Here is a 19,193-nt window from a genome sequence, read left to right as displayed (position 1 = left end):
GTAGGCAGAGCAAGAAGCTCCAGGAACCCCTGCTTCCTCTAGAAAACAGTTGAACTAAAACAAACTTTTTTTTTTTTTTTTTTTTTTTGGTACTGGGGATTGAACCCAGGGGTGCTTTACCACTGAGCTTCAGCTCCATCCCTTTTTATTTTTTATTTGTGGACAAGGTCTCCCTAAATTGCTCAGGCTGACCTCAAACTTGTGATCCTCCCACCTCAGCCTCTCTACCTTCTGGGATTACAGGAGTGAAACACCATACCCAGCTAAAATGAACTATCTTAAGGTACAGTCAGCTCTCCATACTCACAGGTTCCTTCTCAGATTTAACCAACCAAGAATCATATATTTTCAGGAAAAAAAAATGTGTCTATACTAAACATGTACAGACTTTTTGTTGTTGTTGTTCTCATTCCCTAAACAACACAGCATAACAACTACATAGCATTAATATTGAATACTCCTGGGGATTGTTTCAGGTGGCTGTGGTGCTGGAACCAGTCTGAGTGCAACCAATGACCACTTTGTGACATTGCCCTTTGTTTTAGTCAGTTTTTTAGGGGCTCATGGTTTCAGAGGTCTTAGTCCAAAGACTGCTGACTTAAGTCTATGGGGGGCCTTACAGGGAGGTATTCCTCAAGCTGAGCTGAGTAAGAGGAGGAATAAGGATGCAGGATCAGTGACTATATTAAAGTGAGGTTCCTGGGGTGGGTTAGATGAGATCAACAGGATCATCTAGAAAATGGACTAAGCATGGTGTTTGCTCTTGGTGGGGAAGGTCAGGGTCAGGGTAAGCTTCTCCCACCTTCTCAAGCATGTCCCTTGTATTAATGGACACATGCACCTGCGGAAACAGTGTAGTTTTTCTTGACACATGATACTAGGGTGGAGCTGAGGCTCAGAATCTTGGGGTCTAATACTGGTTACCAGAAACAGACACTCTGGAAAAACAAGGCAGCCCAGGCTGGCATGGCTAGTCCTACCACAGGAGAGGAAATGGCATGGAAGGGGTGTCTGTGTAGAATCAGAGTTATTAGGAAGCTAATGGGCCCTGGCTCCATCCCTGCCTGCAGAGGGTCCTGACCATCTAACTCAGGCCTGGGTACTGGGTGAAGACCAGGTATAATCCAGAGCAATTTAGGGACCAGGGCAGGCCCTGGAGAAGTCTTGAACACATAGTTACCAGCCTAGATCCTGGGACCTAGGCTGGTCAATAAGGACACATCAAGATATCAGTGAGTGTGACTGGGACCCAGCAAGTCACTACCAACAAGTGTAAGAGAAGGGGAAAGTGCCTAAACCACCCTAGAGATCAGGGCCTTATAGGCAGGTGTTCCTCAAATTGAGCTGAGTAAGAGGAATAATCAGGTTGCAGGGAGAGGGATCAGTGCTCTAGAGTAGCATGCTAACAGCATGAGGAGTGGCTGGCAGAATGACAAGCATATGCAAAAAACTTATGGCGGGTGTGGACAGGGGTCTCCAGGAGTCAGGGTGATCACCTTGAAAGGAAAATGGAGGAGACTCTGGTGACCCAAGCTGCTCGGCGGGCGGGGCCTGCCTTTGGACGCGCACCGTTCCGGAGCGCGCAGGGCGGGGCCTCTGGAAGAGAGGACCGGGCTCGGAACTGGGGGCGGGTGGCGACAAGACCTCCGAAGTGAGGGCGTGGCTCCAGGGCGGAGCCTCCTTGTCTGGGTGTACTTAAGCTGTTCGGGATCGTAGAGACTGCCCGCCATGGCTTTGAGGCTTGTGTTTTCCCTTCGATCCCGCTCTCCCCGCACACCTCATCTCGCCCCGCTGTCCACTTCGCCCGCTACCCGCGAGCAGCCCGCCGCGGGTCCCAGGGCTGTGCCGGGATGCAGGCCGGTTGAGGCCGTGAGGCCGCCAGTTCCCGTGGTGGACTTCAGCAACGCGCAAGAGGCGTACCGCAGTCTGCGTACCTGGGAGCTAGCGCGCAATCTTCTGGTGCTACGGCTGTGTGCCTCACCCACGCTGCTGGAGCGCCATCAGCAGGTGTGCGAGTGGGAGGATGGGTGGGCTTGCAGGTGGCTAGGGGCGGTGGTGGGGGCTTTTGCTGTCCCGGGAGCCGTTATGGAGTTGAGCTGGGGCCACTGAAATATCGCCTGAAGCGATGATTTGAAGCCGGGAAGGGAGGCGTTTCCTGCATTCCTTTTCGGACCTAGTGAATTTCCCTACTCATCATTTAAAATTAAAAACAAAGACCAATGAATGTTTAAGATATGTACCATTTGCAGGAATACAAAGTTATCACCCTGGAATTTAAAATCAAGTATCTTTCATTTTGCTCAAAGGGAATTCTGGCAGAGTTCCACAAGCTGTGACCAGTCACTTCCCAGACACCGTCATTCTGAACAACGCTGAAGAAAATAGGAAATCACCTAAACACCCAAATTTAAACTTTAAGAAGTGTGGGAGTCTTGGGGAATTAACCAGTTTAGAGGTATTAGAGATGACAGTTATTTCAAGGTGACCTTGGGAACAATTTGTAGGGGTCTGGTTGTTGGCCCCGGAGTCTGGAAGGCTGTGTAGGTAGTGGTGGCTTTTTCTCGTGGGACTTTGAGTGCCTAGTGTTGCCCTCAACTCCACTGGGAGGCAGGAGGAGTAAAAGAAACACGTAAGTCACACTTACAGCTTAGACTAGGCCATAGCAGGTGGGATGTGAGGGCAACACCCTTGAAGTTAGAGTCAGGTGCTCATCAGAGGTTTTGGCTTGGATCCCTTGGGGGAGCTTCACAGTCGCACTTGGAGCCTAGGTGGCAAGAATGGGAGTGTGGTAGAGGAAAAAGGGGTGGAACTTGGAACTGGTCTCCTCTAGGAGACCCAGTATGTTTGTGGCAGATGGTAATGTCCTGAAGTAAAGCCCACCTGGGGAGGAGGGTGAGAATGGACATTGGAGGTAAAGGATTTGGTAGAGCAGGTGGGGAGGACCAGCATTATAAGGGGCAACTGGAAAGGAGCAGGAAGTGCTGTTGGCACTGTAATCAGGAGGAGGCAGCCTTCTGGGGCAGGAATGACAGGAGGGAGTGGTCAACCACAGGGACTCTGTGACAGGGCAAAGGCTATATCCAGGTCTCTCAGTGGTATCACAAGTGACTGGTTGTGGGATAGGGTCAAACAGTACACATACCTGCCTGTGACTAAAAGGGAGTGAGAGAGGGATAGAAACTGTCTTCCCAGAGATACGCCATGCTCCTCTTTACCTATCAAGCAGTGGTCAGGCACCCCTTTGGGCCCTGGGGTGGACTCTGAGCTGGCCCCCTCAAAGGTGGGGTCCAGAAAGGAACAATGTGCTCATAGTCATAGGGAGACCAGAGTAGATGGAAGACTAAAGGGATACTTTAGTACCCACTGTTCTGCTCTAAATGAAGATTGACTTATGGTTGCTGTAAGTGAATAAGCAAGCTGCTCTTAATGATCTTCCTTATAAAATTGATAGTGGCCTAGGTGACCTAGTGAGACCATGTCTCAAAATAAAAATTAAAAAAAGGGCTGAGGATGTAGCTCAGTGGTAAAATGCTTACCTAGCATGCTCAAGGTCCTAGTTTCAATATCCAGTACTAAAACAACAATGACAGCAAAACCCCAAAAACCCACCCTAAACAACCTGATGCTGTTAGGCACTTTGGCCCTAAGTGGTTGAAGTTTATAGGGAGGTATAAAGAAGATTTCTCTGCTGAGAAGGGATAGGCTGGATGGCCCAGTCAGCTTCTTCCCTTTGCCTTCCAGCTGCTTCAGATAGCCAGAAAACTTCTTGGGCAGAAACTGTTTGACAAGCTAATGAAGATGACCTTCTATGGGCAGTTTGTGGCTGGCGAGGACCAGGAGTCCATTCAGCCCCTGATCAGGCACAACAAGGCCTTTGGTGTTGGCTCCATCCTGGACTACGGAGTGGAGGAAGATCTGAGCTCCGAGGAGGCAGAGTGCAAGGAGATGGCGTAAGGCTTACCTATCTAGAGCTGCACAGGCATCTGGTAGTAACCCCAAAGAACACTGGGTTTTTTGGGAGCCAGTTCAGCTGCTGAACTTCAGCCTTGTCTAGGTAGAGGCCAATGCTGGATGAGCCATCAGCTTGATTACAAGTGGCCCTCTTGGGTTCTGCCAGTAGTTCTTGTGTTTTTACTTTCTGTAGATGACAACTCTGGGCTTCCATGGAAAGGCTGGTGTAAGTAAAGACTACCTGGGGAGGAGGGTGAGAATGGACACCAGTATGCCTGAACCCAGAGGTGGTTAAGGACTGGGGACTGAACACTATGGATCCTCAGCCCAGTCTAGCCCAACACTTGGTCTTATATAGTTTGCAAGTTATGAATGGCTTTTGCATTTTTAAGTGGTTGAAAAAAAATCAAAACAAGAATCATGTTTTGTGACATGTAAAGTTTTATGAAATTAACATTGCTTTTGCCCTACAGGGGCAGAGTTGTGTAAATGTGTGGCCTCCAATACTGAGAATATGTGCTGCCTGGTTGTTCACACAAACATTTGTCCGACACCGCCCCCCCCCTCCCCACTTGCAGGAGGCTGCTCTGGTTTCCTGCTCTGTTACAGCCTCTCTTCCCAGGAATTCCTGATTGGCTGGTGGGTCCACCATTCCACCCTTGCCTGGCCTCAGCTGGTCTTGAAATAGTTTCCTAATCTGCAGGTGACTCTGCCTAGAGGGTGTGGAGTCTCCCAGGGTTGGCCTCTGCCCAGGCATCCATGGTGAAGGGAATCACAGCCAGGAACACTGTGGTTAGGCAGGCCTGGAGTCCCCTCCTGTTGTCACTAAACTTGTTGCAAGGCCCATGCCCTGGGCAGGGAGTGTAGGGGACATATCTCACTGACCTGCCCACTTGGGCAGTAGGATGGAATGTCAGGATGATGTTGCCCTCTACTTCTTGAGGTAATAGCAGACACACCAGAGGCTAGCTTTTTTTTTTTTTTTCTCCCAAAGTGCTGGTGCCTGTGACTCTCCAGGACAGGCTTGGATTCTGGGCCTGACCCATGTGAGGCTCAGGACATGCCCTCTGTGGAGCAAATCAGGCCTCACATTTGTTTTGTCCCGCCCCAGGTAGTTGCAGGGGAGTAGGGTGGGAAAGGCAGTCACATGAGGCCTCTTTCCCTGGGAACAGAGTGTATCTGCCTTGTCTCAGCATGCTGGCCTCTTGCTCATTGGCCTGGGGAGCCCAGCCCCTTGCTTTGCAACTGGCTGTTTTGAAGGCAGGGTGCTCTAGTCCAGCATCCCCTGCGAGCCTCCCTTCCCCCTGGGGACTTGGCTGCAGCCTTTACTGAAGCTGCCTGTTGAATAACTAATGGGCTCTGTGGCCTCGGTCCCAGACAGGGTGATTTCACAACAGCAGTTTCTCAGGCGCCTTTGATATGAAAAGAATCCTTTCCTAGAGTTGCCCCTCTGGCTTCCTCCATGCTTGGCAGTAGTTGGAGCATTTGGAGGTGGGCTGGCCCGTGCCTTGCCTGGGGACTGTCCACCCCACTTGGAAATGCACTTCCCTTACTCTGTAAAGTGTGCCTCTGTTAGGCTGCCTGCTGTTGATGGCTACTTGTCTGCGGGCTCTGAGACTAAGTGGTAGTCCCTTCTTGACCTGACAGTGTTGATACAAAAGCTCACTCCTTGTCCCTGATGTTGACCCAGTACTGGGACAAGGTTTTGAGAAAAAGGTTTTATTGCTTTTTTAGCAAAGTAGAATACACAGGGGATTTTTGCCCCAGACACTGGAATTCTAACTGCTGGGGGGGACAGTAGGCTTTTAAAAAGGGATACAGAGGCTAAATTCCTCAAGTGCCCTATCAGGAGTCATAATGTATTTGTAGCCTTGAGAGTTAACCAATTCTCAGACCCATTGGTGCCAGCCCAGAGGTCTGAATTTCTTGATTGCTTTGGCCAATGAGCCGAAGAACAGATAATTTGTCAACTTGTGACAGGAAGAAGGTCAGTCTTGCTTCCCTCATGGTTAGGAATGGGGAAAGGAAGAAGAAGAAGGAAAAAAGCCCATGTCAGTTTTAAAATAAGCCACCAGTAGTCAAGCAGAGAGGTTTACATTTTAAGCATAAAGGTTTATATTTAAAGCATAAAGTGGAGCCATTATAGGGTGACCACCATCTAATGCCAATGGTAGATAACAAAGATATACACCTAATTCTGCTGCTTGTTGCTCTGCCTTCAGAGGAACCCAGGCTGTAGGGAAGGACTAGACTTTCAGGCACCACTCCATACCATCACATGGCCTGCAGGGCTCAGTGGGTAGTCCTGGTCAGGAGTGACTAGCAGTACAGATCTGCTTCAGTGTCCTTGTGATAACGGGTGGTGGTGGAGGAATATCAACCTTTCTTGTCTTGTAACAAGGCCCATAGATTGTGCTCTGGGAGAGAAGCAGAGGCCACTACCATGAATTAAGACTGTGGGAAGGAGGGAACAGTAGTGGTGGTTCTGGGCCTGCCCCTGGACTAACCATGAGAAGAATTGAGTCAAGGTCCAGCAGTTGTGTATGCTAGTTAAAACACATGCTATATAAATTGTGGGCTGTGCAGTTTCAGAACCAGATCTTCCTGCTGGGGGTCACCCAGGTCCAGAGGCCCAAGGTCAGCTGTCCCTTGCCATGAGACTTTCTATTCTAGGCAGTACTCAGGCTGCCTCCTCTGCCTTAGCATATAAGGCATGGGAGTGTGTGGCTTTTGTCTTGTTCCTGGGCCTTGATTTAAAGGGCTAGGGGTTTGACCCTGCCAGTTCATGCCAGAAGCCTTACAAGGAGGCCAGGAAGCTCCCTGTCACAGATAGGAGGTCTTTGTGGGACCTGACTACTCCCTTGTTACAGAGTTAGAACATTGTCACACAGTCACAGTTTACCCTCTTCTCTTCTGTTACATCTTGTCAGCAGGAGGCGCAAGAGCAGTAGCTGCTTGCCTACCTCCTGATCCTGGATTGTGGCTTCATGGACTGTGGTGTCATGAGGAATCCCATTCCCCTAAGGGCTTGGGTCCACCATGATTTTTGGGTTTTGACCTGGATATTCTGGCTCAAAGTCCCCTGATAAAGGTCCTGGGTTAGGAGCCAGGGCCAATGGGGAGGGCTCTTCAGGTGGCTTAGTGGCCCAGGCCTTGCTCTGTGATCAGTAAGGTCAAAAGCCACTAATGGTGAGGCCTTCTGAAGGTGCAATTACCAAAGGTGCAGTTAACTGTCATCTGTCCTTGCTTTCCTGGTTTGACCTTTCCATGGCTTTACTTTTGCCTCAAGAGATGGTGGGGGTATGGGTTGGGCCATAGGCCCTGGAGACCCTGGATGGTGCTGGCTATGAGGCTGAGTTCTCTCTTCATTAATTAATGAATAATTAATGAATAATTAATATATAACAGCTTTAAATACAAAATCTGAGATGTAAAAATCCCAGTGTTTTAGGATTAAGGTTAAGGTGAGCATCCCCATTATTTATAACAGCCCAAACTCTTGCTATCCCAATGGCATAGCATTGGAACTGAGCACTAGAAACTGGTTGCCACATGAGGGGGGAGAATGGTTAATGGGGGGGATGACATCAGAAGGGGGTACAGTGGAGAAGAAAAGGACAAGTGGCAATAGGGTAGGGAAGTTACAGTGAGGCTAGTTGAAAGACTGTGGGGAGGACTGTAGGCCTGACTGAGCCTTAGTCGAAGGGCAAATGAGCTGGGCCAAGGGCAGCCAGTGTCTTGACCTCAATGTCCTGTCTTATTGAAGACTTTAGGTGTTCTGGAGTACCTTGTGAACCTGGGAGGCTTTTTAAACAAGGGGCTAGTGAGATTTGATTTGCATTTTAAAAGAAAATTCCTGGTTGCTGCTTGGAAAATAAGTCTAAGGGGCAAGAATAAAGCAGGGAGGCTGGCCCTGTAGGTTGTGTTGTGGTTGTGCCTGCAGTCGGGGAAGGATCCTAGAGCTCTGCCCAGGTGTCTTCAGAGGAACTCAGAGGCTATGGACATGGAGGTAGAAGCCAGAGCAAGGGGATTTCACTGTTGGAGTTGTGCTTCCTGCCTCCATTCCTCTGTGCCCTCTGTGGCTCTGTGTTTCCATTTTTCCTGGGAAGAAGCATGACCTCCTTGCTAGCTTTTTTTCAAGACAAAGCTGCATGTCCTGGGCTGTTCTGAGAATCTCAGTGGATAGTTTTCTTACTCTTCCTCAGTAGGGAGGAGCTCTATCTACATGGTTTCATGTGGGCTTCAAGGGCTCCAGAGGCCACTGTCTCTCCTTGGCCCAGTGGTCACACCCAAGTTGAGCTGTGCTTTGGAGCCAGCCCTCAGTCAAGATCATGATCAGGATCAGGCCCACAGCTCAGCCCCAGCCTCCTCTCCCTCTTCTGCTTCTACTGTTACCTGCAGGCCTAGGTATTATGACCCTGACCTTTGCCTCTTTCTCTTTTCTGCAGGTCCTATGCCTCTTCAACAGAAAGGAATGGCAGCAGTGAGTAAGAGGCCACTGTTTATGAACAGATGCTCTCCCCCACCCCTATGCACCCTGGTGGCCCAGGAGACATATGGGTTCATGGCCTGAGTAAACGCTGGGGTAAAGATTAAGTCCTGAGGCTCCTCCCTGTACTGGGGCTCCTGGCCTGGCTCTGTGTATCCTCACACATTGGCAAGTGACAGGCCCTGAGTATTTCTCATAGCCCTTTCATATGGACTTAGTCTTCTTGGCTTTTAGTGTGTGACAATCCAGGTCTTTGTGATGGAGGCTTGGCCTTCCTCACCTGGTTTGCCCCATGATGAAGCTTGCCAGGTGGAAATGTATTATAGCTAAAAGAACAGCAAGGGAAGGGGTACATGACCAGCTGAGAGAAAAAGGCAGCTTTGTGGAGTAGAGAGCTGCAGGGCCCATAGCACAGGAGTGCTGATTGAGTCCATCTGAGGGTGCCAAGGACAAAGTCATTGGATTGTTCATGCTGGGTATAGGGGGTTTGAGCTATACCTTCTGGTAGAGCTGGTGGCTGTTTTTAGGCCATGTGTCCACTTTTCTAGGCATGAGTAAGAGTGAGAAGCAATATCAGGCCCATCTAAACTTTGGAGACCAAAGGGACAGCGTCATCAGTGGTGCCCATACTTACTTCTGTGCCAGTGAAACCAAGTATGATAGCCGCATGAAGACCCTGTTGCACTGCATAGAGGCCTCAGGTAGGGTGATTTGGCTACATACTTGCCTGATCCCAGCTTGGGAAGATCCTTGGGAAAGTAGAGATGAGATACTGGTTGGTGAAGAAGGCTGGGTCTGCAGTGAGAGGGCTTGGCTGTCACACTCAGTTTGTGCTGCATCTAGTCCTTTCCTGAGACAGTGCTTCCTTCTCTACCTCATGTTCCTGCCCTTTCTTTGGGAAGTGCCTGAATGTGGAGCACTGGGAGATGGTCCATGATGGTGGAATGAATTACCCCCGGGTCAGTGTTTGGTTCGGCTAACGATGCCATATCCTCTATGACAGGGAATCCCTCCCTGGTACAGCCTACTGGGGGCTGGGAATGGGGGTGGTGAGTTAAGTCATGAGGTCACTGAGCCCCAATGTCCTTAAGTCACACGAGATCCCAGCATAGTCCCCATGCCATCCCTAGCAGTCTTGTGTATAGTGGCAGCAGGTCTTGTGCCTTCTGAACCTTTTAAGTTCAGGAGTGAGTGATGCTTCAAAGTTTCTGCTTAATGGGCTGGGGGGGAATCCCTAGTGGTCAGGTCAATGCTCAGTCATTTTGGTGAGGGACATCTTCTTGCCTCCTGCCTCTTTTCTCTGGGGGCAAAATGAGGTAGGGGGAGGGCAAACAGAAGCAAAGATGACCTGAGTGCCCCACCCTCTTCTTTACTTGGTATGTCTGTGTCCTGTGACCCATACATGGATATCCTGTGGTGCTGATAGCATTAGGGAAGGAAACTGAGGCAGGGAGAAGCAGGGACACCTTTGGGGCTTCATAGCAGTGTGTAGGTCTTGCTGCTTCCTTTGGCCACCATCTTTCTGCATCATGTGGCAAACAAAAATGTTACCAAGTCACCCCTTCCCACCTCTGTGGTAGGGTCTCTGGAGCAGCCAAGTGCAAATGTGTTTAGGGGACTGGATAGCAACATGATTAGGGAACTGGCTGCAGAGTCAGCAGGGCACAGCTTCCTGGTGCTCCTTCTCCCATCTGTGTATCTGTTTCTTCATAGTTCTTCCTTTGGCTTCTGACAGGTAAAGCCAGTGATGATGGCTTCATAGCAATTAAGCTCACTTCCCTGGGTAGGCCCCAGTTTCTGGTAAGTGCTAGAACCTTCTATCTCTAGAGAATTTGTAAGACATTTGGGCTGCTGTGGGCATTAAATGATAGCATATGTGTCTATATTCTTGAGTATATAAGGATTAGTACAGGATACAAGTCCTGTCTTTGGGGTATCAGAGCTTTAAAGGGTCTGGGAGAGCTGGGTATGTGCTGATAGTGACTCAGGCCTGTGTTTGCAGCTGCATTTCTCAGATGTACTGACCAAGTGGAGACATTTTTTTCACCAAATGGCTGCAGAGCAAGGGCAGGCTGGGCACGCTGCCATGGACACAAAACTGGAGGTGGTAGCACTACAGGTGGAGTGTGAGGGGATGGTCACCATGGGGTCTTGGGGAAGAACCTCATCCAGTGGTAAGTGGCTGTGGTCCAAGGTGGATCCCTGGAGCAATTCTGAGAGAGAGCCCATTCTACTGCTACTGTCAGCTGGGGAGGATGGAAGAAAAAGAGGACCTGCCATGGGCTCTATTTCTGAACAAATACAGGAAGTACTGGCAGAGGGTTGGGGAGGTAGCAAGAGTGTGGAGGAGCTGAGGGATGAGAACAGGCATCAGTAGACAGATGTGAATAGACTCATCTGTGGCATAGTAACAAGTCCAAAATGGATTCCATTCTGCTTATGATGTAATAAAGTCAAAAGAGGGGGACATTAGTGGATAGGGCTCGGAGACATCAGTGCTGACTCCTCCTTCTTACTTCTAAAGGAAAGCATTGCTAAGATGGGCATTGCATCCAGGGCTGAGATTGAGAACTGGTTTACACCAGAGACCCTGGGAGCATCTGGGTAAGAGCAGCATCCCTGACTGAGAATAAGGGGGACTACTCAACTACCCTGGGGTAGCTTTGGTTCCAGCTGAGTTTTAGCAGCTTCTCCAAATCCTGGTTGCTCCTTTAAGAGGTGATAGTGCTGAAGGGACCACTTCTCTAAGATGTACTAAGTAGAAGTGATGGGAACCTGGGAAATCCCTGGGGATAAGGCTGGGCAGCATGGACACAGGGCTTCTTCTGGAATTATCTGAGTCCCAGAAAAAGGGTATTGGCCCTTCCTGAGACCTGCACTAGTAGGCAATGAATCAGAGTCCCATATCCCATCCTCAGGGCCAAAGACTGAGATAGAAGTCACCAGGGGATCCCATTCATATGTAGTGCTCAGCCATCCCTATCCATTGTAGCTTACCTAGTCCCTCTAAAGCTGCATCTGCCTCCTACCTGGTCTCCTACCTTTGGCTTTTCCCTGAACCTCATCTGTTAGGGCATCAGCTATAAAAATGCTGATGCCCTAATTCAGGAATGTTCACATTTTGGTTTTAATTTTTTAAATAGAGAAAAATATTTATATTTTAACTTTAAGACTGAAAAAAGAAGTGAGTTTTATGGTAGCTGGGTTTGGGAGTGCTCTTTTGGGGAATGGGTTGGCTTTGGCCTGATACATCCAACAATCTGAGCACCCATGGGTAAAGCTGTGTGGCTGGATCAAGAAATATCTTTCGGCCTCCTTTGTTGATGTGCGTTTCCCCACAGCACCATGGACCTGCTGGAGTGGAACAGCCTCATTCGCTGCAGGACTCAGCTTTCCAAGCACCTGCTGATCCCCAATGTGCAGGTAATGTTCCCCTCTCACTGGGTCCTGGCTGAGAAGAGAATTAATCTCATCACATATCTCCTGTTTTCCACCCTGGGGACACAGTGTGACTGAGACTACCATTTTCTCTGGCCCCACAGGGGAGAGAACAAACCCACTAGTGTCCTCAGAGTGCTGAACAGATACCAACATGGAGCCTTGAGGAGCCACAAGCAGAGGATATCTGGGAGTTGGGGGCCACTTCTTAAGTCATCTAACTTTGTTTGTTAGGTCACCCAGACCTCTTTGGCCAGAAATGGCAACAATCATTTTATTCTCTCTCATAATTCTAGGTTTATAAGGCTCAGCTGGGTGGTTCTTGTTTGAGGTCTTCCATACATTTGTATTCAGAGGGTCATGGAAGTCATTGTGGAGGTATCCCACCTACATGTCCAAAAGGCTGATGCTGGCTGTTGATTGGGTTTCTTCCCAAAATGGTGACTGGGTTCCAAGGGCAAGTGTTTTCTAAGATGAGGGCCAGGTAGAAGCAATGTTGCCTTTTCCAGCCTAGTTTCAGAAGTCATATGGTGTCACTTCCTGTCAAGTTTAGTTTGTTAAAAGCAAATCATTAGGCTAGCCTACATTCACAGGGGGAGGAATGAGACTGTTTGAAGCCCCTCCTATGCTGGGATTTGAAGGTGGAACATTTTCTTGGGAACATGTTCTGCAGATATTCCTTCCATGCTGTTCAGCCCTGGCCAGTTGAGGGCCCAGCCCCCAAACTTTGAATCACTGACCTAGAGCCTAGAGGTGTGGCATGTTCAGTGCGGTTCTACTTCAAGAGTCACTGATACATGGAGACTTAATCATACATATGGCCAGGGATAAAGTGTTTGTGTTGAGTGAGGCGAAGCTGCTGGGGGCCTACAGAGGGACATGCTTGTCAGCACTACCAAGAACTTCTTTGCCACATTAGCAGGAGAGTGGCAGGCCCTGGTGCTGCATGGTCCCCCCAGGTTGGGTCTTGCCACTTCCAGTTTCCAGCCCACTGCTTACCTGCCTGATTTCTTGAGGGCCACCATCTTGGTACCCCTGCTGCAAGTCAGTCTGTTCCCCATAGCTATCCTGTCTGCTTGTAATCATGGGTTTTTCCTTTGGAGTCCTCCCTGTTCCTGACTGAGCCTTTCTAATTGATTGGCTGGTCAAGGTTCACATCCTTTGCCTTGTGTGGGGCAGAAAGGGTTCTCCCCACAGCTATAGGACCCCCCTGAGGGTCCTGGGGAAGCCATAGAAGCAAACACTTTGGGCCTGGCTAGGGCCTGGAGCTAGCTGGCACGGGCACTAAACTCCCTCCTGGTACAACCAGGCTCCAGGTATAGGACAAAGAGCTGGCTGGCTGTGAGATTCCAGGGCATCATATCACTGTGTCTGGTTGGCCTAGGGCAAGGTGCTGACCTTCACATGCAAAGGTAGTTGGGGGAAGGCAAGAGAAAGAAGCCTGTCTGATTCTAGGGCCAGGCACCAAGGTTTTGGCTGGCTTGGGTGGCCCTTCTGGCCTTGTATGAGAGGGTAAGGTGGTACTGGTGGGCTGAGTGTAGCACTGCTGACACAGGTGCGATCTGGGTCTCTAAGTGTAGCCTCCCTGGCTCTACAGTGTAGTTTGACCATATGCTGTATTCTCAGACAGGACAGCTGGAACCCCTGATGTCACAGTTCACTGAGAAGGAAGAGCTGCAGATGATGAGGATACTGCAGAGAATGGATGTCCTGGCCACGGTGGGGCGGTGTGAACCAGCCCCATGTGGGGTGGGGACTGGGGCTTCAAGGACCCTGGGACTTGTACTGAGGAAGGGCATCTGTCTCACTTGAGCCATGAAGTCTCTCCTGCCCTTTGCTCCTCTTAGAAAGCCATGGAAGCAGGGGTACGGCTGATGGTGGATGCTGAGCAGACCTATTTCCAGCCAGCAATCAGCCACCTGACACTAGAAATACAACGCAAATTCAATGTGGAGAAGCCTCTCATCTTCAACACCTACCAATGCTACCTCAAGGTATGGGCCCCTGCCTCCCCACTTCCCTGTCTACCTCTAGGCCTTGACTATAAATCCTCTGGTGTGCAGCATGACCAACTACCCTGCAAGAGGTATGCTTTTCTGAGCTCTGTGGCATCTGCCTGGCCCTACTCTGAGCAGAGGCTGGGTGCAGAGGAAAGAGAGGAGAGAGCAGGCTATGTTCCCAAGGGGAGGTCCCTCTGTAGCACAGTTATTCTGGTCTGGGCCCTACTGTCCAAGAAAGAAAACCCTGCCCAGTGGCCATGTCCAGCCCTGCAGAGGTATCGAGATTGGGGTGATTGCTTCAGAGTAGTAGTAAGCAAGACCTCTGAGACCCTGTCGCCAGTCCCTGTTCTGGGCTTTGGGACTCAGACAAGAGCGTTGGCAGGGATGAGAATGGAGGAGGCAGAAGAGCTTTTTAAGAATCCATCTGATGTACTTTAAACCCCCTTTATGGATCATCATTTCTTTTTGTCTGCTTTTAGCACAGGCCTCTTTAAGAATTTGATAAAAGCTCTGGGATCCTCTGTAGAAAAAGACTTGTGCAGAATTTCGCATGTCCTGAGGAAGCCCAGAGGTACTTTAGGATAGGACCCCAAACTGAACCTTAAACCTGAGGGTGCTAAGTTGCTGAGGGCCTGTATAGATCCAGAGCTTATAAGGATGAGCCAAGTATCCAGACATAGGATGGTGTGGAGGTCCAGTCAGGTGGCCCCAGCATGCACCCTGATCCCAGCTGAGGAAACTCTGGATACCTGGCACCTGGGCTGACCCCCCACAGGGCTGTCCCAGGCCAGAGGAGGATGCATGAAGGTGGCCTTGTTGTCACCCCTTCTTGGGGACAGATCTGAGGCCCATTCTTACCTACAATTGTCTGCCAGACTCCCAGAGTGGCACCTCCTTCAGGCGGCTTCTGCCTAGTCCTAGGTGTCCCAAATTGACATACCTTGGAGCACCTGGGCCCTAGTAAGTCCCTGTTCTGGCCATCAGCTGGGGTCCCTGTGACTTGGCCTTGGTCCCACAGGATGCCTATGACAATGTGACCCTGGATGTAGAGCTGGCTCGCCGTGAGGGCTGGTGTTTTGGGGCCAAGCTGGTACGTGGTGCATACATGGTCCAGGAGCGTGCCCGTGCTGTGGATCTTGGCTATGAGGACCCTATCAACTCTACATATGAGGCCACTAATGCCATGTATCACAAGTGAGTCAGCCCTTCTGTCTTGTTTCCTGGGGGACGTGGGGAGTGAGGACTGTAGAAGACCACACTGCTAACCCCATTCAGGTCTCCTTCAGGGCATAAGTGATATTTCTTTTGTTTTGTCATTTATTAAAAAACATGAAGGCTTTTCTTTTTTTTTTCTTTCTTTCTTTTTTTGGTACTGGGGATTGAAACCAGGGGCACTCTAAGACTGAGCTACATTTTAAAATATTTTATTTTGAGATAGGGGCTTGCTCATTCTGAGGCTGGCCATAGCATCTGGCAGAGAAAAGGGAAAAGTACAGAGATTTTATTTCTATCTAGTTTTAAACCTGGGTTGTGTTGCATGGGGTGAATGAGATACGCTACACCAGGGAAACACCTCTTTTTAAAAAGAGGTATCTACTGAACAAAACAAAAACTGGCCTTGATACCCACAGCTGTCTTCTGTTGATACTTAGTGGAGAAATGTGCAATGAGCCCAGGGTGCCCAGCCCTCCCCATGATGGTATCCCTACTATTTGCTTTTTAGTTCACATGGTGGGGATGTTAATAGTTGTGCACCTGCTATCTTTGCCGTTTATCTTGGAGATCTTTTTGTGCAGCACAGGCAGTCCAACTGCATGATTTTTCTCTGAGGTTTTATGTTCTTGTTGCAAATTCTAAGGGACCCTGAGTGTCTCTTTGCTGGCTGCAGCTCCTTTCCTGGCAGCACAAGCCCATTGTGTACATCTGTGCTGTGTACATGCCATGCCCATCAATGTTTACACAGTACACTCTGTCCTTTGCTCTTGTTATTTTTTTTTTCTCATTTAATGGTACATCTGGATCCTCCTGTGTCAACAGAGCGGTTCTATTAACAGTGGCACGTGTTTAATACAGATGCACAAAGTTATGTGTCCAAGGTCTATGATCTTTTCTGGTTATTGTAATAGGATTCACTGAACATCTCGTCCTCCTCATGTTGTATGCATCTGTTGTTACAGGTTTTGTGTCTTAGGACACAGTGTCACAAATTCCTGGGTCAGAGAAAATGTACTCCAACCCTGATGGTTATCCTCACTGCATGATGACCATACTGTTGAGAGTCTTGCTGGTGAACAGGGATGCTTACCCCACACAAGGCCCCCTGGCATCACTTCCTTTTATTTCCTCAAAGGGCTAGGAAGCGAACTGTAGGATCCCTTCCCAGAAGCAAAGCTGCAGGTTCAGGCAAGTTCCCTCCCAGCCCCTGTGCAGTGACAGTATGATTGATGTGAGGAAGTCGCACCTTAGCTAGTTCTTTGTGAACTGTTGAGTCCAAGCTGTTGCTCAGTTTTTCTTGGCTGTTGATCCTTCCCCTTTATGAGGTGCTGAGGAATGGAGGGCCAGGACCTGTTTTTGTTCCTCCTGATGCTGTGGGTAGGTACCCTTGGGAGGAGCTGCTTACTGGATAGCTCTGGGCCTGCAAGGTTAGCAGTGAGGGGTACAGGCCTGGGGCCAGGCTCACATGGCACTCTCCCCAGGTGCCTCAACTATGTTCTGGAGGAGCTGAAGCACAATTCTAAGGCTGAGGTAATGGTAGCCTCCCACAATGAAGACACCATTCGTTTTACCCTGAGCAGGTAGGTGCTACTTGTACTGGGCTGTTGGGTTCTCCAAGGCTGGGGAAAATTGTCAGCACTCCAATGGTCAAGGAGCTCACAGTAACCCATTAGGTGCTATAGGATAATATCCATGGAACAAGCTGGTATGGAGTATTTAAGCCCTCTGGACCTAGCTGGTATTCTTGATGTTGCTCTGCCATTACTTTAGATTTTAACATTAATCTTGACTTTAATTAAAATTTCAAGTTCAAAAAATAAATTGTTTTAGGTGATTTAAATGCTTCAATGAAATGTCTAAGGGTGATGTTAAATCTCAGTGTCCTTCAGGAGAGCTTTCTGATGTGCTGCCTCATCTGTAAACAGTTTCCATTAACATTTTAAATTGCATTTAGAACTTAATACAGTCTGTTTTCTCTTTAAATGCTTGTCCCATGGAGCACAACTTTGGGAGAAATCTAACAAGTCAAATACAGAAATAAGGTGAAGTAAATTCCTAAGTATTCCAGAATTTTCACCATGGTTCCATCTCTCACACCTAGACCCCAAAGTGCCCTAAGGTATAGGTGTATGTATGGGTATTCTGGAGTACAGGTACAGATGTGCCAAATCAGGATACCTGATACAGGAAGCTAGTGATGAAAACATGTGAATCATCAATGTGTAGGTATTTTAAAACCCAGAAAGTTCTGTATGATCCTATTAGGGATGGTATGACAGGAGAGGGGGCCAGATAGTTGGGGGTCCCCACCCTAACATCGGAGCTTTGATGATAAAAATATAATGTGAGCCACAGATGTAATTTTAAATTTTCTATTAACTATGTTAAAAGAAAAAGATGAAATTATTTTCCATATTATGTTTTAGGACTGAGGATGCACTTGCCTAGCATGTCTGGGGACTTGGGTTCTATCCCCAACAACACACACACACAAATTCTCATTCTTTTTTTGTACTAAATCTCCCACACTCCATATTTGACATTTGGCAGCACATCTGAATTCATACCAGCTACCTTCTAAAGACTTGGGCTGTTGGTGGCTGTATATGGGATAGAACAGCTGTGGAGATGGGATGGAGGAGCAGCCAGCAAGGGGAAGACAATGGTTGGAGGAGACAGAAGACCAGTCACCAAGCAAAATCCCCTTGGGCTCTAAGACAGCCCAGGAGCTTCCCGGGGTCAGGTGCAAGCTCTTGGGGTGGGGTGATCAGGGGGTCAGGATGTAGAGGTGTGGGGGAGGTAATGGGGAGAAAGAAGGGTTGAGGAAAGGGGAACAATGCTGGCCAAGTACCAACGCCTACCCAGGGAAAGCCTCCCTCTAGGAGGAGGGAAGCCTAGCCTAGTCTTGCTGGCAAGACTTGGTTGGGGGGCAGGGCAGAACTCAAATGCTCAGCCCCACCCTGTATGGGATAGATCCTGGAGGGAAGGGTTTGGAGTCTGGGTGTGGCAGAAGGGCCTCAGAGATAAGACTGGGGCCCTCTACCCTTCTCCTAGGGCAATAGCTTAGGGTTGACTCCTCACCAGCCTGGTCTCATGTGTTCATAGGATGGAGGAACTGGGGCTGCATCCAGCTGACTACCAGGTGTGCTTTGGACAGCTTCTGGGCATGTGTGACCAAATCAGCTTCCCCTTGGGTGAGCTGGGCATTCCTGGGTGGGGTGGGGTTTGGGGGACACCCTGGTGGGGATGCAGAAAGTGGAAGTCACACCTGTGTCCCTGCTGTGTGTATAGGTCAGGCAGGCTTCTCTGTATACAAGTATGTACCCTATGGCCCTGTGATGGAGGTGCTGCCCTACCTGTCCCGTCGAGCACTGGAGAACAGCAGCATTATGAAGGGCACCCAGCGGGAACGGCAGCTGCTGTGGCAGGAGTTGTGGCGGCGGCTCTGCACTGGCAGCCTTCTCTACCGCCCAGCCTAACTGCTGTGCCACCACCATAGTTACTCTACCACCTGCTGCCATGGTTATTCTGTGACCTCCCAGAGCCCTGGGAAAAGGAATTTAGGGGTGTAAGTCTGGGTTGCTCCAAGGCTATCACCACCAGATTTGCCTTTTTATACCCAAGAATTTGAAACCTGTTGGAGGTGGGGAGGGCTGCCTTAGGTGGTTCCTGCCCCACCCAGGATGCAGATATTCAGGCCTAGGCTGAGTCTGATGCCTGCCTGAGCCAAGGTATTGTCTAATGAGTGGGCCTGGGCCCCTACCTCTTAGTTTAATGGGACTGTCTGCTGCCAGGGTCCAACCCATATACCTGAGCCTCATGGGTGGGTAGTAGTCCAGCTGGAAAGCCTGCCTGGCCAATAAACTACTATTCTACATCTGAAAACCCTCAATTCTACCATGGTGCCCTCACATGAAATTAGCTTGCTCTGGGCAGCATAGAGGGAATGGCTTGGATGGAGAAGTGTCACTTTCAAGTTCTAGAGATCATTTCTACCACGGATGGGACAGGATATACTTCCCAGATGGCTTCAGTGCAGACCTAGCCACCCATGACTTCAAAGTCCAGACTTGCATTCTACACACAGGCAAACAGATGAT

At 49.3% G+C, this 19,193-nt stretch overlaps 1 protein-coding gene and 1 pseudogene across 2 annotated transcripts in view; both read left to right on the top strand.

Moving 5' to 3' along the window:
• The first annotated feature begins 1,516 nt into the window (after positions 1-1,516).
• Positions 1,517-18,978, top strand: PRODH (proline dehydrogenase 1). Its single transcript, XM_081285323.1, has 14 exons — positions 1,517-2,007; positions 3,742-3,950; positions 8,400-8,434; positions 8,989-9,141; positions 10,176-10,240; positions 10,443-10,559; positions 10,965-11,044; positions 11,782-11,863; positions 13,505-13,597; positions 13,726-13,872; positions 14,897-15,072; positions 16,575-16,673; positions 18,199-18,287; positions 18,385-18,978. The coding sequence occupies exons 1-14, from the start codon at positions 1,729-1,731 to the stop codon at positions 18,570-18,572; spliced, it is 1,812 nt and encodes a 603-aa protein (XP_081141449.1). The 5' UTR covers positions 1,517-1,728; the 3' UTR covers positions 18,573-18,978.
• The window catches only part of LOC308644334 (actin-related protein 2/3 complex subunit 5-like), a 30,844-nt pseudogene continuing 26,610 nt past the window's right edge, over positions 14,960-19,193 (top strand). The window contains exon 1 of the transcript XR_014024404.1: positions 14,960-15,072. The product of XR_014024404.1 is annotated as an actin-related protein 2/3 complex subunit 5-like (transcript). The remainder of the gene's footprint in view (positions 15,073-19,193) is intronic.

This window comes from Spermophilus citellus (genome assembly GCF_964194105.1).
Source record: "Spermophilus citellus genome assembly, chromosome: 3".
NCBI lineage: Eukaryota > Metazoa > Chordata > Mammalia > Rodentia > Sciuridae > Spermophilus > Spermophilus citellus.
The sequence above is the reverse complement of the archived record's forward strand: the minus strand, read 5'-3'. Positions and strand labels throughout refer to the sequence as shown.